This window comes from Oncorhynchus masou, chromosome 17 (genome assembly GCF_036934945.1).
Source record: "Oncorhynchus masou masou isolate Uvic2021 chromosome 17, UVic_Omas_1.1, whole genome shotgun sequence".
Taxonomy (NCBI): Eukaryota; Metazoa; Chordata; class Actinopteri; order Salmoniformes; family Salmonidae; genus Oncorhynchus; species Oncorhynchus masou.
In genome coordinates this window covers 16,031,264-16,048,581 of record NC_088228.1, presented here as the reverse complement: position 1 = coordinate 16,048,581, position 17,318 = coordinate 16,031,264, and the positions used below count along the sequence as shown (strand labels likewise).

General features: G+C 42.9%; 1 protein-coding gene across 1 annotated transcript in view; it reads right to left on the bottom strand.

Moving 5' to 3' along the window:
* The window catches only part of LOC135558601 (xenotropic and polytropic retrovirus receptor 1 homolog), a 43,722-nt gene that overhangs the window by 5,550 nt on the left and 20,854 nt on the right, over positions 1 to 17,318 (bottom strand). Inside the window, exons 3-11 of the mRNA XM_064992523.1 lie at positions 11,366 to 11,467; positions 10,748 to 10,968; positions 5,013 to 5,162; positions 4,729 to 4,894; positions 4,258 to 4,445; positions 3,703 to 3,882; positions 2,778 to 2,940; positions 1,903 to 2,103; positions 1,323 to 1,489 (exon numbers count right to left, since the gene is read on the bottom strand). Coding sequence (XP_064848595.1) covers positions 1,323 to 1,489; positions 1,903 to 2,103; positions 2,778 to 2,940; positions 3,703 to 3,882; positions 4,258 to 4,445; positions 4,729 to 4,894; positions 5,013 to 5,162; positions 10,748 to 10,968; positions 11,366 to 11,467 — 1,538 coding nt within the window. The remainder of the gene's footprint in view (positions 1 to 1,322; positions 1,490 to 1,902; positions 2,104 to 2,777; positions 2,941 to 3,702; positions 3,883 to 4,257; positions 4,446 to 4,728; positions 4,895 to 5,012; positions 5,163 to 10,747; positions 10,969 to 11,365; positions 11,468 to 17,318) is intronic.

Sequence of the window (17,318 nt, the reverse complement as noted above, 5' to 3'; positions counted from 1 at the left end):
TTTACTACATTATCAGACACTTCTCTGTTCCTCTTTGAGGCATAATCTTTCCCCAACAATACACACACACACATTCAAAAGTTTGGGGTCACGTAGAAAAGTCCTTGTTTTTTTAAATACATTTTTTGTCCATTAAAATAACATAAAATTGATCAGAAATAATGTAGACATTGTTAATGTTGTAAATTACTATTGTAGCTGGAAACGGTTGACTTTTTAGGGAATATCTACAGAGGCCATTATCAGCAACCATCACTCCTGTGTTCTACACTATATTTCTTATCAATTTGATGTTATTAAAATGGGGGGAAAAAATAGCTTTTCTTTCAAAAACAAGGACATTTCTAAGTGACCCCAAACTTTTGAACGGTAGTGTATATATATTGAACAAGATATAAACGCAACATGTAAAGCGTTGGTCCCATGTTTCATGAGCTGAAACAAAAGATCCCAGACATTTTCCATTTGCACAAAAAACATATTTCTATCAATTTATTTGAAAAATAATTTGGCAGAATGTCCAACCATCCTCACAACCACAGACCACGTGTATGGCGTCTTGTGGGCCATACAGCAGTGTGCTGATGTCAACATTGTGAACAGCATAGCCCATGGTGCGGTGGGGTTATGATATGGGCAGGAAAAAGCTACGGACAACGAACACAATTGCATTTTATTGGTGTCAATTTGAATGCAGAGATATTGTGACGAGATCCTGGAGGCCCATCGTCGTGCCATTCATCTGCTGCCATCACCTCATGTTTCAGAATGATAACCCACGGCCCCATGTCCCACGGATCTGTACACAATTCCTGGAAGCTGAACATTTTCCAGTTCTTCCATGACCTGCATACTCACCACATGTCACCCATTGAGCATGTTTGAGATGCTCTGGATTGACGTGTGTGATAGCGTGTTCCAGTTCACGACAATATCCAGCATCTTCGCACAGCCATTGAAGAAGAGTGGAACAATATTCCCCAGACCACAATCAACAGCCTGATCAACTCTATGCAAAGGAGAGGTGTCACGCTGTATGAGGCAAATGGTGGTCAAACCAGATACTGACTTGGTTTTCTGATCCACACCCCTACTTTGTTTTTTTTTATGTATCTGTGACCAACAGATGCATATCTGTATTCCCAGTCATGTGAAATCCATAGATTAGGGCCTAATTCAATTATTTCCTTATATATGAACTGTAACCCAGTAAAATATTTGAAATTGTTGCATGTTGCATTTATATTTTTGTTCATAGATGATTAAATCAATATTCAACATTTTGGTTGGTATAGCTTTTTTCCCCAAAGGTGCATACTAACTTTCTGGGGGTAGACGATCTCCTCTCTGAGTAAGGTGTTATCGCCTGCGTTTCGGTCAAACAGGCCCCAGTCCATCTTCAGGTCCCACACCAGGGTGTAACAGGAACTGACTATGGAACAGCCAATCAGCAGGTAGAAGAAGATCTTAGCTTCGTTGTGACTCGCAGCTAGGAGAGAGGCAGTTTGACACCAAAATATTAAAAACACAAACACATTGACAAGGTCAAATGAATAAGTGTGTAAACATAGTTTCATCCTCATTAAACACCAATGTTATTCACTATTTGATGGCTTATATTTAGGATAATGTTTTTCAGCTTTGTCATTACATTTTTCTAAAAAGTTTATAATCTTATTCAATTATTTGACATGTGATAAGGTCACACAGAGGGCCAAAGATTATTAAATAAACCAGTGATAATCTGAGGTACCCAAAAGAGCCACTTGATATATTGTGCTAGGTTATATCAAGTCCTTGAAAGAAACCAAAATTCTGGTAAGTTTCCAGTAATATACCCTCCCTTTGTAACTACTAATGTTTGAGGAGTACACTAGTACAATACAGTATCACGACACTCACAATTCTCTTTGTGAGTGCTGTACAGGGCAGCGAAGGTGACCACGAAGAAAGTGGTAGAGTATTTCCCGGCGTTGACCAGGTGAGGGAAAGCCCGTTTGGAGTCACGGTAACGGCGCAGGCACTGCACGAAGCGGAACCACGCCGGTAGACACTGGATCACGGCCCGCACACCGTACGAGTAGGAGTGACACACGCCTCCACCTATCAGAATACACATGGATTAGAAATTAACAGATCAAATCACGAGCACGTTATATGAGTAGGAGTGACACATGCCTCCACCTATCAGAATGATTATCAATCAAACAATAAAATCCACCAAATATGTTCCATTGAAATTCCCCCCTGTTGGATGGATTAGACATTTTCTTTATAGGAATGCAATTCAATATACACAAATGATTTGAGTTTAAAATGGAGTTGACTCCAACACTTCTCACCTGCAATCAATAACATAAAGGTGATAAAACATGTGTTGGAACAGGGTTAGGTGGTGTGTATGTTTGTTTGGACTGGATAATGTTTGTTGTGTTTGCATTGTGTGTGTGGACTAGGCTATGTTTGTTTGGACGAATGTCTTGAGGGTATGTTTAGTGTGGGCTAGATCAGGCTGTAGGCTTGTTTTGGCTGAGCTTTGTGTGTTTGGATAAGGCTGCGTTGAGTTGTGTTGTGTTTAGTTGTGTGTGAGAAAGATATATATACAGAGAGAGAGGAGAGAGGGACAAAGGAGAGGAGAGAAAAATAAAAGTAGCCATCTTAAATAAGAAAAGTCCAAATTGAAGGTCTGAAACTATCAAGCTTATTTTCAATGGAGCTTGGAGTGTGTATTTGTGTCTCAGTGCTTGTATGTTGGCATGTGTATATCCATTGCTTACTGTCCTGCAGTAGCCCGTCCTGTTGCTTCCAGTCGAGCTCGAAGCTGTAGAAACAGATGAGGTACTCCAGGTCCATCAGAACCACCCCTAGAGAGTTGAGCTGGTCAGCCAGCCAGAAGTCTGCAAACTCTACCCTGTGGAACGGGGCTGTCACCACACGGAACTGGAGGAGAGGGAGGGGGAGGGGCAGAGAGAGAGAGAGAAGAAGGAGAGAGAAACCGAGAGAGAGAGAGAGAGAGAGAAACCGAGAGAGAGAGAGAGAGAGAGAAACCGAGAGAGAGAGAGAGAGAGAGAGAGAGAGAGAGAGAGAGAGAGAGAGAAACCGAGAGAGAGAGAGAGAGAAACCGAGAGAGAGAAACCGAGAGAGAAAAAGAGAGAGAGAGAGAGAGAAACCGAGAGAGAGAGAAACCGAGAGAAACCGAGAGAGAGAGAGAGAAACCGAGAGAGAGAGAGAGAAACCGAGAGAGATAGAGAGAGAGAAACCGAGAGAGATAGAGAGAGAGAAACCGAGAGAGAGAGAGAAACCGAGAGAGAGAGAGAGAAACCGAGAGAGAGAGAGAGAAACCGAGAGAGAAAAAGAGAGAGAGAAACCGAGAGAGAAAAAGAGAGAGAGAAACCGAGAGAGAAAAAAAGAGAGAGAGAGAGAGAGAAACCGAGAGAGAGAGAGAGAGAGAGAAACCGAGAGAGAGAGAGAGAGAGAGAGAGAGAGAGAGAGAGAGAGAGAGAGAGAGAGAGAGAGAGAGAGAGAGAAACCGAGAGAGAGAGAAAGGTAGAGAGAGAGAGGCAGAGAGAAAGACAGGGGAAAAGAGATAACTATATATTACTGCTCAGGATACACCACTTGTCAACATCAAATGTCAATATTTTTCCCCATCATGATGCCAAGCACATTGAGACATGTTCAGCAGCTTTCTGAGTGTCTCACCAGCAGTTTGAGGAGCCAGAAGCGTGACTTGTAGTAGAGGGTCTTGAAGGGGTTGATGAGGAAGAGTAAGAAGAAGCCGTAGAGGACCAGCGGGTTGGCCTGCATGGGCACCAGGATGGATTTGGAGAACAGACAGGAAAGGATGCTCACACACCACAGCACCCCCAGGAAACCAGCAATCTATGTGGAGGCGAGAGGATAGCTGGTGTTGGAATTTGATTGCATTTTCAATCTATTACTGTGTCATTCCATTCTACTGCTTATTGCTTTGGCAACAATTGATGGCTAATTTCACATCAATAAAGTTAGTTCAAATTTGAGACAAAGAAAGTGAGAGAGATAGGGGTAGAGAGATGCGGGAGAGAGAGAGCGAGAGATAAGGGGAGAGAGAAAGATAATTCAAGCAAATTACTTGATACTAACGTGAAAAGATAGATTCAGTAACATGACAGTAAATGTGAACACAAACAACCACATAGGTACAACTAATATCCAGAGCTGTATGATTAAAACACAATCAGTATCCAACCACTGTATAGAGCCCCAAACTCCTACCTCAAAGAGGTGCTGGTGGGAGAGGTTGTTGCGTGGGTTGAGCTCGAAGATAAGCACGTGGTTAACCCCTGCCTGGCGCCAGCCGTACGTGTTGATGCCCAACAGGAAGAGGAACTCGATCAGCAGGAAGCCGCCGCGGTAGATCCTCACCAGTGGCCACACGTTGGCATTCTCTATCACAACCGCAGCTAGCGGGCAGGACGGTTAATAACACATTCACAACATATTAATAACACAATAATGGTAACTGTCGATAACTGAGCTATCAAACCCTGAACTAGAGGACTAGGGCCTGTATGAAATAATGAGAATTGGGAAATGTGAAAAATCGACATAGAAAATCTCACTATCAAGCCAATCTTTTCACATGGTATAGCGCTTCACACCACCATGGTTTAAAACCTGTGTTAGAGCTTCAGTAAGACAGAGGGTAGGAGGAGAATAGGGGAAAGGCAGGGAAGACAGGTATACCTGTGATGACGACGGTGACCATGAGGACTAGGAAGACTCCACAGTACAACCCAACCCTAAAGGTGGTCCACGCCGGAGCAGGCTGTGCAGCACCCAGTGGTGGCACTCGTAGCCTCTTCATGGCTCGCTGTCGGTCTCCTCCTTCCAACTCTTGTGTTACCAGGGCCTGCGAGGAGAGAGATTGTGTCACAGCTAAAAGACAAAAACTGAAATGATTATAGTACATTGCTACGAGCTAATACTTCTCATTGATAAGAGGGGAAAACAAAATGGCTGTCCAGTACCTCAGTCTCAGAGATGAGCTGGGTGATCTTCTTGCAGGTGTAGAAGGGGGCAACCTCCACATGGGCCACGCGCCAGTCGGCCCCCCGCGACGTCTCCAGGATCTTATCATGCTTCTTCAGGATTTTACGGAAACCTGTGAAGTTCAGATTCTGGGGAGACGAGAGGAGAAACAGTTGAATGGTTATAAGTAGGAGTCTCTCAGATTATTTTTTTCGGATCCCTCAGATATATTTTTTGCTCGTACAGATATGACAAAACCTGTTGCAATTGATCAGGTGACACAAAACAACAAGGTTAGGCTTAGCGGTAGGGTGTCTAGGGTTGGTGTTTAGGAGCTTGTAACTAACGCTGGTAGTTCTGCAGCAGGATGAGGTAGTAACCAGGAACAGTGTATAGGGGGTAATAACTAAGGGAAGTATCCAGGTTTGGAAATGAACACCCGCCAAATGCAGGTAGATCGTCATTGGCGGGTAAGAATGTCTATTTCACCAGCCAGATTGGAGGGTGGTCACAACATTTAGGATTATAATTTTTTTTTTATCCGAAGCCCATATGTGGAAGTTGGCTAAATTGACAAGGCAGGCTACTAAAACGTGACTTTGTCGTGACTTTTTCTTTGGCAAGTTACATTGTTTTGGTCACATGCTAGGTTGCTTTTCAACGTTAGAGTTTGCTGCAACTTTCTGCTGCTAGGAAGACATCACAGTCTGATATTTTTTTCATCACAGACAAGCAAGTGTGAAAGTTACCATGGTTACGGCCCTTAAAGGAGGCAGCTGAACATTTGTCTCACCTAATGATTGTGCTCGATTAATAATGAATCACTCCCAAAAAACGTTTATCCATTAACTTTGTCATTAATCTCATAGATTTACTTGTGTGCTTCTACACTGAACAAAAATATAAACTCAACATGTAAAGTGTTGGTCCCATGTTTCATTGAGCTGAAATAAAAAATCCCAGATATGTTTCATAAGCACAAAAAGCTGATTTCTCTCAAATTTTGTGCACAAAGTTATCTTGGCAAAGGAGAAATGCCAAGATAATCCATCGACCTGACAAGTGTGGCACATCAAGAAGCTGGTTAAACAGCACGGTCATTACTACGGTTGCACATTTTGGGGAATATTCAGAGGTGGAAACTTTCCGTGTGAAATAACGGGAATATATGGGAATTAATGGAAATATGCTAATTAATATTAACACCATTTAAATGTAGATGTTTTTTGCATTGGATATATTTACCATTTCATATGGAGACAAACATACATACCTTATCATAAGTAGACATATTTGCAAATAATTAAATCCTCCCAATAGAAATTTTAAAAACAATTTAGTTACGAATTGAACTTTAATTAAATGAGTTGACTCTTCACATGGGATAATTTCACTGAACAACAAAAGAAAGGGGATATTGAATGATCCCCAATGATCCATCGCATCTCCCAAAAATGTTTTCAACATACATCTGTAAAATGATAGTCTAGAAACTAAAGCTTAGGTTGTTTTCCTCTCAGGCTTCCATGTCTTCTCCCTGGACCTCCTCAATGTCCACCTTTTATTTTTTTTATTACACCTTTAGTTAACCAGGTAGGCCAGTTGAGAACAAGTTCTCATTTATAACTGCAATCTGGCCAAGATCAAGCTAAGCAGTGCGCCACAAACACAGAGTTAACATAGGATAAACAAACGAACAGTCAATAACACAATAGAAAAAAATCTGTATACAGTATGTGCAAATTAAGTAAGGAGGTAAGGCAATAAATAGGCCAATAGTGGCAAAGTAATTACAATTTAGCAATTTATACTAGAGTGATCGATGTGCAGATGAGGGTGTGCAAGTAGAAATAGTGGTGTGCAAAAGAGCAGAAAAATAAATATGGGGATGAGGTAGGTAGTTGGTTGGATGGGCTATTTACAGATGGGCTGTGTACAGCTGCAGCAATCGGTAAGCTGCTCTGACAGCTGACGCTTAAAGTTATTGAGGGAGGTACAAGTCTCCAACTTCAGCAATTTTTGCATTTCATTACAGTCATTGGCAGCGGAGAACTGGAAGGAAAGGTGGCCAAAGAAGTGTTGACTTTGGGGATGAACAGTGAAATATACCTGCTGGAGCGTGTGCTACGGGTGTGGCTATGGTGACCAGTGAGCTGAGATAAGGCAGGGCTTTACCTAGCAAAGACTTACAGATGACCTGGAGCCAGTGGATTTGGCGACGAATATGTATCGAGGACCAGCCAACGAGAGCATACAGGTCGCAGTTGTGCGTAGAATATGGGACTTTGTGACAAAACGGATGGCACTGTGATAGACTGCATCCAATTTGCTGAGTAAAGTGTTGGAGGCTGTTTTGTAAATGACATCACTGAAGTCAAGGATCGGTAGGATAGTCAGTTTTACGAGGGTATGTTTGGCAACATGAGTGAAGGAGGCTTTGTTGCGAAATAAGAAGCAGATTCTAGATTTAACTTTGGATTGGAGATGCTTAATTTGAGTCTGGAAGGAGAGTTTACAGTCTAGCCAGACACCTAGGTATTTTTAGTTGTCCACATATTCTAAGTCAGAACCGTCCACAGTAGTGATGCTGGATGGGCGGGCAGGTGCGGGCAGCGGTCGGTTGAAGAGCATGCATTTAGATTTACTAGCATTTAAGAGCAGTTGGAGGCCACGGAAGGAGTGTTGTATGGCGTTGCTGCTCGTTTGGAGGTTTGTTAACACAGTGTCCAAAGAGGGGCCAGATGTATACAGAATGGTGTCTTGAACATCAGACTCTGAAGCCTCATCTTCACTCTCACTTTCCAACCTTGTTGAGAATGGCTCGTTGTCAGGCTCAAAAAGCCTCAAATTTGCCCGGATGGCCACTCATTTTTGAACCCTTGTATTGGTCAGCCTGTTGCGTGCTTTGGTGTGTGTGTTCCCAAACAAGGACCAGTTGTGCTCTGAGGCAGCTGATGTTGGTGGGATCTGGAGGATAATGAAGGCAACAGGGGAAAGAGCCTCAGATCCACAAAGTCCCTTCCACCAGGTGGCTGATGAGATATGTTGGCACGACGGTCATATTGCATCTCCATCCCAAAGCCCTTGCTTGGAAGTGTATTTCGCCAGACTGCCAAGAACCTTGCCCTCATCCAGGCCAAGGTGGCGAGACACAGTAGTGATGACACCATAGACCTTGTTGATCTCTGCATCAGACAGGATGCTCTTGCCAGCATACTTGGGGTCCAACTTGTACACTGCGGTGTGTATGGGCTTCAGGCAGAAGTCTTCATGCTTTTTGATGTATTTCAGAACTGCAGTTTCCTCTGCTTGGAGCAACAGTGAAGAGGGCAGGGTAGTATGGATTTCTTGTCTTTTATCTGCAAGCAGAGTCTGAACATCAGACAGGATGGCATTGTCTCCCTCAATCCGTGCAATGGCTACTGCTATATGTTTCAGGAGTTTCAGGCTGCTTACCACTCTTTCCCAAAATACATCATCCTGGAGGATCCTCTTGATGGGGCTGTCCATATCGGCAGACTGTGATATGGCCGTTTATTGGAGAGACTATATCCCCTCCAGGAGACTGTCAAACATGATGATAACACCACCCCAAGGGGTGTTGCTGGGCACATTCAATGTGGTGCTCTTATTCTTCTCACTTTGCTTGGTGAGGTAGATTGCTGCTATAACTTGATGACCCGTCACATACCGAACCATTTCTTTAGCTCTCTTGTAGAGTGTAACCATTGTTTTCAGTGCCATGATGTCCTTGAGGAGCAGATTCAATGCATGAGCAGCACAGCCAATGGGTGGGATGTGAGGGTAGGACTCCTCCACTTTAGACCAAGCAGCCTTCATGTTCGCAGCATGGTCTGTCACCAGTGCAAATTCCTTATGTGGTCCAAGGTCATTGATGACTGCCTTCAGCTCATCTGCAATGTAGAGACCCGTGTGTCTGTTGTCCCTTGTGTCTGTGCTCTTGTAGAATACTGGTTGAGATGTAGTTAATTATTCCTTGCCCAGGAACATTCGACCACTCATTAGAGATGATTGCAATACAGTCTGCTTCCTCTAGGATTTGCTTGACCTTCACTTGAAGGTGAGTATGCTGGTCAAAGAACATTCAGTAATCTCTTCCAATACACATTGCCTGTGAGCATCAGAGGTGAACCAGTTGCATACACACCTTAAGCAAGACATTCATCAGCATTTCTCTGACTACGTTCCTCCATTGAGTCAAAAAACCTTCTGATTCCAGGAGGACCATGAGCTGTTGCTATCGATAAGGTGTCCGATACATCATTTTCACCTCGAATACAAGTAGAGGGACTTTTGTGAGCGATGAGGGAACTTGATGCACTTAGCCAGATGTTTCTGCATCATTGTTGCATTCTTCACATATGATTTGGCACAAATGTACACAGCTTTTCCTTTTCATTAGCTGCAGTGAAATGTTTCCACACACCAGACAGTGCCCATGGCATTTTCCTGTGAAGATTAGGGGGAAAAATTGGGGGATAAAAACCCAAATACAATTCCATGTACAGATAAATAGTTAAGCAGTTAGATCAAACAACTCCTTTGTAAGATACATGTTTTAAAATGAAACATGTATTGAAACCGGTGAATGAACACTCCTCAGTTAGCAGGTTCAAGCAAGCTAAAGCCCACATGGTAGCAAAACCGAACTAGCAGAAATTGTTAACAAGTTAGAAATTATTTAAAAACACCATGCTGTAGGCTACTATTTACTAGTAAACAAAAATTAATGTATGTCATATAAAATAGCCACCCCACCCAGTACTGTAATCAAAACAGTACTACACTTGTCTCATACAGTGTAGTAGTGTGGGCTCAATAGCATCTCATTAGTGTGCAAGATCTTGAGAATCAGCTGTACATGCCAAAGAAGAGTGCACTGCACAGGTGATGGAAGAATGCACTGTGCAAGCAGAGGGTTGCAATTCCATTGAATTGGGGATATTTTAATAATAACTTGGTAATTCTGCAGCAGGATGAGGCTGAGGTAGTATCTAGTGATAGTGTCTAGGGCACAGGAGGTTGGTGGCAACTTATTTGGGGAGGACAGGCTCATAGTAAAGGCTGGAATCGAATAAATGGAATCGAACTAATAATTTGATACCATTCCAGTCACTTCATTCCAGTCACTATTATGAGCCTTCCTCCCCTCAGCAGCCTCCTGTGGTCTAGGGGTAGTGTGTCGGGTTTAGGGTACTAACCTGGTAGTTCTGCAGCAGGATGAGGTAGTACCTAGGGGTAGTGTGTCGGGTTTAGGGTACTAACCTGGTAGTTCTGCAGCAGGATGAGGTAGTACCTAGGGGTAGTGTGTCGGGTTTAGGGTACTAACCTGGTAGTTCTGCAGCAGGATGAGGTAGTACCTAGGGGTAGTGTGTAGGGTTTAGGGTACTAACCTGGTAGTTCTGCAGCAGGATGAGGTAGTACCTAGGGGTAGTGTGTCGGGTTTAGGGTACTAACCTGGTAGTTCTGCAGCAGGATGAGGTAGTACCTAGGGGTAGTGTGTAGGGTTTAGGGTACTAACCTGGTAGTTCTGCAGCAGGATGAGGTAGTACCTAGGGGTAGTGTGTCGGGTTTAGGGTACTAACCTGGTAGTTCTGCAGCAGGATGAGGTAGTACCTAGGGGTAGTGTGTCGGGTTTAGGGTACTAACCTGGTAGTTCTGCAGTAGGATAAGGTAGTACCTAGGGGTAGTGTGTCGGGTTTAGGGTACTAACCTGGTAGTTCTGCAGCAGAATGAGGCTGAGGTAGAACTCGGAGAAGGCCAGCTGCAGGTCCTTGATGTTGCGGTGTTTGCAGCGCTCCTGCTGGGACAGGTGGAACACGGCCTTGCGGCGGCGACGCAGGCCCTGCATGCTGCTCTCCCTCTGGGCGTCCAGCGACGACTGCAGCTCATTTTGGAGAGTGGCGAAACGACGCTGGGCCTCGGCTAGCTTTTCTGGAGAGGGGGAGAAAATAGGGGGGGAGAAGAGCAAGAGAAAGGAGGAAGGGTCATGGGAAGGAGAAAGATGGAGATTGAGTAAGAGAGAGGCAGTCTGATTCGGTCTCTGTTGCCTAACTGTTGGTTTCTGGCAGGGAGATTCACTCCCTAAGGGTTTAAATGTTTGTTTTCTGAACAGATGGGCCTTTAGTGGCCTAGGCCAGTAGTGGACAGTAGAGGAGCGTGTAACTTTTTGCTAATCACGCAATGTGAATGTGCTGTAGTTTTTTTGTACAATCATAGAAACGGCTAGCTAACTAGAGAGACACACGGTGGTTTGGTTATATGAGGTGCAGGATGACATAAATGAACAACATAAATGACAACACATTGTTATACACAATTGTACAGTTACCGGAGTAGAATGTGTTGATTTTGGCCAGCTCCTTCTCGCACGCCTGAAAGAACTTCTCCTCAAACTTGGCATAGTATCTCTTGACTGTGTCCTCGTCTGTGACTGGAAAGAACGAGGTGTTATTAATCTTATCTCTCACTGACAAATTTTCAAGGGGTTTGCAAATGTCTTTGAGAGCTTGCTATTTTTGCCACTTGTGATATCCCATTCATTTCACATTTGATGTATTTCAACACAAGCACCCCTGGTTCAACCATCTAGTCAACTAAATCAGCAAGCCCTTGTTTAGTGGGAATCCATCAAACATGTTTAAAACGACTGGATCCCTAAGACTGTGTTGAGAGAGGCCGTCTGAAAAAGATGTGGTTAGTTATTTTGGAGACTCAGCTTTGAGCAAGGCTTCTGTACATACATGACACAGTTATTATTTAACCTCTCTTGGCTTATTCAGCACATTCAGGTGGCACAACATTGTGAAGAAAATCTATAATGAACAATGTGTCCAGCCCAGCACCAAAACACTGGATTCAACTAATCAGTCTTGTGGATTAGTTGAATTGGGTGTTTAAAAAGAGTGACGCATGTGAGACCAAACCCTGCACACATTGCAGTTCTCTAGGAACGCCTAAAATAATTGAGAAAGTGCATTATGTGCCTTGATACACTGCTACCTCACTCCTGTAATACCCCAAAGGGCCACCAGGAGGAGCCACGTCAGAGGGCAGGAGCCCGCAGGTTGGTTCCCGGTAATTCCCAATGTAACAGAAGTAGGTTAACTTACTGTAGGGCTATGGGTAGTCCAGACAGGCACCTCTGACTCAGTGTCTGACGACTATCCGTGAGTCAGAACAGCCAGACTCTGTAGTCAGAAAAAAACTGGGTGGGTGTCTGGGATAATTCAAGGAGTCACTTTCATTACCCCTTACAAGCTCATGTTTTATCTGGAGCATTTGAGTAAGGATAAAACAAAAGGACTGGAGTTGTGGAGAATGCTGACCCATGTATGGTACATTCGGAAAGTATTCAGACCCCTTGACCTTTTCCACATTTTGTTGCTTTATTCTAAAACTGATTAAATAGTTTTTTTTTACCGAATCAATCTACACACAATACCCCATAATGACAAAGTAAAAACCGACTTTTAGACAATTTGCCAATGTGTTAAAACATTTTTGTTGTTGTTGAAATATCACATTTACATAAGTATACACCTTTGCCAGTGATTACAGCCTCGAGTCTTCTTGGGTATGACACTACAAGCTTGCCACACCTGTATTTGGGGAGTTTCTCCCATTCTTCTCTGCAGATCCTCTCAAGCTCTGTCAGGTTGGATGGAGAGTGTCGCTGCACAGCTATTTTCAGATCTCTCCAGAGATGTTTGATCAGGTTCAAGTCCAGGCTCTGGCTGGGCCACTCAAGGACATTCAGAGAATAGTACAGAAGCCACTCCTGCGTTGTCATTGCTGTGTGCTTAGGGTCATTGTCATGTTGGAAGTTGAACGTTTTCCCCAATCTGAGGTACTGAGAGCTCTGTCGCAAGTTTTTATCAAGGATAGATTTGTACTTTGCTCCATTCATCTTTGCCTCGATCCTGACCAGTCTCCCAGTCCCTGCCATTAAAAAACATCTCCACAGCATGATGTTGCCACCACCGTGCTTCACTGTAGAGATGGTGCCAGGTTTCTTCCAGATGTGATGCTTGGCATTCAGACCAAAGAGTTCAATCTTGGTTTCATCAGACCAGAGAATCTTGTTTCTCATGGTCAGAGTCCTTTAGGTGTCCTTTGGCAAACTCCAAGCGGGCTGGTCATGTGCCTTTTACTGGGGAGTGGCTTCCGCCTGTCCACTCTACCATAAAGGCCTGATTGGTGGAGTGCTGCAGAGATGGGAAAACTTTCCAGAAGGACAACCATCTCCACAGAGGAACTCTGTCAGACTGACTATCGGGTTCTTGGTCACCTCCCTGACCAAGGCCCTTCTCCCCTGATTGCTCAGTTTTGCCGAGCGCCCAGCTCTAGGAAGAGTCTTGGTTCCAAACTTCTTCCATTTAAGAATGATGGAGGCTGTGTTCTTGGGGACCTTCAATGCTGCAGAAATGTTTTAGTATCCTTCCCTAGATCTGTGATTCGACACAATCCTGTCTCTGAGCTCTACGGACAATTCCTTTGACCTTATTGTTTGGTTTTTATATAGACAGGTGTGTGCCTTTCCAAATCATGTCCAATCAATTGAAGTTACCACAGGTGGACTCCAATCAAGTTATAGAAGCATTTCAAAGATGATCATTGGAAACAAGATGCACCTGAGCTCAATTTCAAGTCCCATAGCAAAGGGTCTGAATACTTATGTAAATAAGGTCTGTTTTGAATTTTTTATACATTTGCTAAAAAAGAGCCTGGACTTGAACCCGATCGAACATCTCTGGAGAGACCTGAAAATAGCTGTGCAGCGATGCATGTGTGCCAAGCTTGTAGCGTCATACCCAAGAAGACTTGAGGCTGTAATCACTGCCAAAGTGCTTCAACAAAATACTGAGTGAAAGGTCTGAATACTTATGTAAATGTGATTTTTCAGTTGTATATTTTATTTTATAAATTTGCCTAAATTTCCACAAACCTGTTTTTGCTTTGTCATTATGGGGTATTGTGTAGATTGGTAAAGAAAACAATGAATTTAATCCATTTTGGAATAAGGCTGTAACTTAACAAAATGTGGAAAAAGTCAAGGGGTCTGAATACTTCGGAATACTCCGAATGCACTGTATTAAAGTAAGATTTATGTCGTTAGTCCACTGTTGATACGGTCACACATTTTTGTTGCATGTCAGCAAATCAAATTTTCAAGATATAGGACTTTCAACAAGCAAATTGTAACTTGCCATATCATGAAAGTGTTCTTCTGATAACTCCAGATGTATTCCGGTATCAGTTTCTAAACTACTGCACGTAATCCCATGTAGGACCAAAGATGCTGAACTGAACTTGAAATGGGAGAGGCTGGCCTCTTTATACGGGTCTATGACTGGGACCAAATCCACAGAATCTCATAATAGGCAAGAGGACAAGGATTCATCATCCTAATAGCCTTGCATCAGATGAGAAACTCTAGATTCTTAACAAAAACTGCCCATCCTGCTTTCTGCAGAATGAGCCAATCATGAATACATTACACATGCGAGCACTCATGTGTTCAGACATTTGCAGCAAAAGTTCATCACTGGTCTGCAAAGTTTTGGGACCAGAAATGCTATCCGGAGTTACGCGGTGAGCGAGTGAGAAAGAGAGGCCATCGTTAGAGCCTGAAACCAATGGAGGAGGAAGAGAGAATGGGTAGAATGATGGATGGGTCCAGATGAATATTAATAGCCAAAAAATACCACTCAGAACGCTCCTTCTGGAACGGTACGCCTGAACAGGATGTTAAGTCTGTGTTAGTGCCGTTGGTAAGTCTCCAAATATCCCTTTACTGGCCTTTCAGACTGTTTTGCACAGTGTCTTTCCCTCAGTGAAAAGGTCAGAGAAATGGAAAAGGTCTGAATGTAAACATTTTCACAGACTCCATAAAGGATTTTGACAAAGTGTTTTTCCCTGACTGTTCTCCAAGCTTTGGTGAAGTCTTTAGTCCATTGGGCTTGATTGAAATCCGAAGAGAGACAAAACAAGTTCAAAATAGGGAGAAATGATACCTCACATTGATGGATAATGCCATGATTTTATCATTTTTATTCACATAAATGTATATGTTATGACTCCGTTTTCAATATACAGTGACATGCTGACCAAATGTGAGAGGGGACTCTCCAAACGAGTTGTTGTGTGTCTGCAGATTAAATACAGCTCATTTTATTAAAATAGATGCTATTTTATAGCAGACAGAGTGATCCTGACACAGGCTGAATCATGGACAAAATTATTACGGTTTTCCTCAAAATGTTCCTTTAGCAACTGGACAAGGGGGCAGATGATATTGTCACAATACCAACAATCTTAATAGGCTATAGGCCGTCCCTGCTATACCCACTCAATAAAACACTTATCCGGTGTGATGTTGTTTATCAAGTTGAACTCCGGATTTGATCAAGGTTGTCAACTGCCCCAGGGAATGGCAACAGCACTAGTAATGCATCCCAGCTGTTAGTGTAGTACTGGATTGACTGAGTCAATCCCTATATAAAACTACAACTGGTTTAGGTAACTCTATATAGCTGTATAGAACTGGGTCACTGGGGCCGACTGGGCCCTGAGGAGAGCTGACTAGATTAGAGAGATACCCTGTAACCAATCTATGCACAGCTGGATGACACACTGACAAATCACAGAGGGGAAACATTGGTCTATTTTTTGATGTTTCCAGCGAAAGATTAGCCTCATGACAATTTCTGTATTTCAACATTTGCCTATCAGGCTAGAGTTGAAGAAAGCAATTCTGCACCATTTCTATGCACACAGAAAGGTTTATAAAAACATTAAAACAGTTTCGACAGAGTGGGCAGACTATGATGATGGTGCCAGTGAAGTCAGACTTGTGAGAATGCTGGTAAGGTAAGTGACATCATGGCGTCCGTGTGAAAATGAACGGGTGAAACCGACCTCACAGGTCCGCAAACATCAGCCGTTTCGGAGGACCATCATTAACTTTTCAATTACATTCAATTTGGCCTAAAATGGCCCTGTGATTATCATCAGTCTGCCATGGCAAATAACAGGTATGGACCAACCATTGAGGAAGTCGACTAAACCATTATAACGTTTCTGCAACTACCTCCCCCGAAAAAGCAACGTTTGAAATATTTTCTATCCTTTTGTGGCTTTGAGTCAGTGACTCTTATCGCGCATGCACACACGCAGAGCTACGTTATGGCACAAAAGAGATAATCAACACATACATATTTATAAACCACAGCCATTCAATTCAGTAATTAACCACACATGGGTAGGCCACATCCTCGCTCCCGTTCTCGCTGACTCTGAGAGACACACATACACACAGAGACCACACCAATCAATAGAAAAAGTGCATGACTTCAGATATGAAGTTATTGTTTAAGCCACAGAGATCCTATTAAATTACTAGAGGGGCTATGTCATAAACCCTCAAAAATCACAGAATGGGGTGAAAATGGCAGACTTATTGGTATTGAATTAGAAGTTGACCAATTAAATCGGAATGGCCGATTAATTAGGGCCGATTTCAAGTTTTTGGACACCAATGGCCAATTACATTGACTACCTGTTATGCGAGTGCAGCAAGGAGCCAAGGTAAGGTGCTAGCTAGCATTAAACGTATCTTATAAAAAACAATCAAACATAATCACTAGTTAAACTAGTAATATCATCAACCATGTGTAGTTATCTAGCTTGTCCTGCGTTGCATGTAATCGATGCGGTGCCTGTGAAATGTATTATTGAATCATAGCCTACTTTGCCAAACGGGTGATTTAACAAGCGCATTCGCGAAAAAAAGCACCGTCGTTACACCAATGTACCTAACCATAAAGACAGCCAACTTCGCCAAACGGGGGATGATTTAACAAAAGCGCATTTGTGACAAAAGCACAATCGTTGCACGAATGTACCTAACCATAAACATCAATGACTTTCTTAAAATCAATACACAGAAGTATATATTTTTAAACCTGCATATTTAGATAAAAGAAATCCAGGTTAGCAGGCAATATTAAACTAGGGAAATTGTGTCACTTCTCTTGCGTTCATTGCACGCAGTCAGGGTACATGCAACAGTTTGGGCCGCCTGGCTCGCTTCAAACTAATTTGCCAGAATTTCAATATTATGACATAACATTGAAGGTTGTGCAATGTAACAGGAATATTTAGACTTATGGATGCCACCCGTTAGATTAAATACGGATCGGTTCCGTATTTCACTTAAAGAATAAACATTTTGTTTTCGAAATGATAGTTTCCGGATTTGACCATATTAACATGAATCTCCA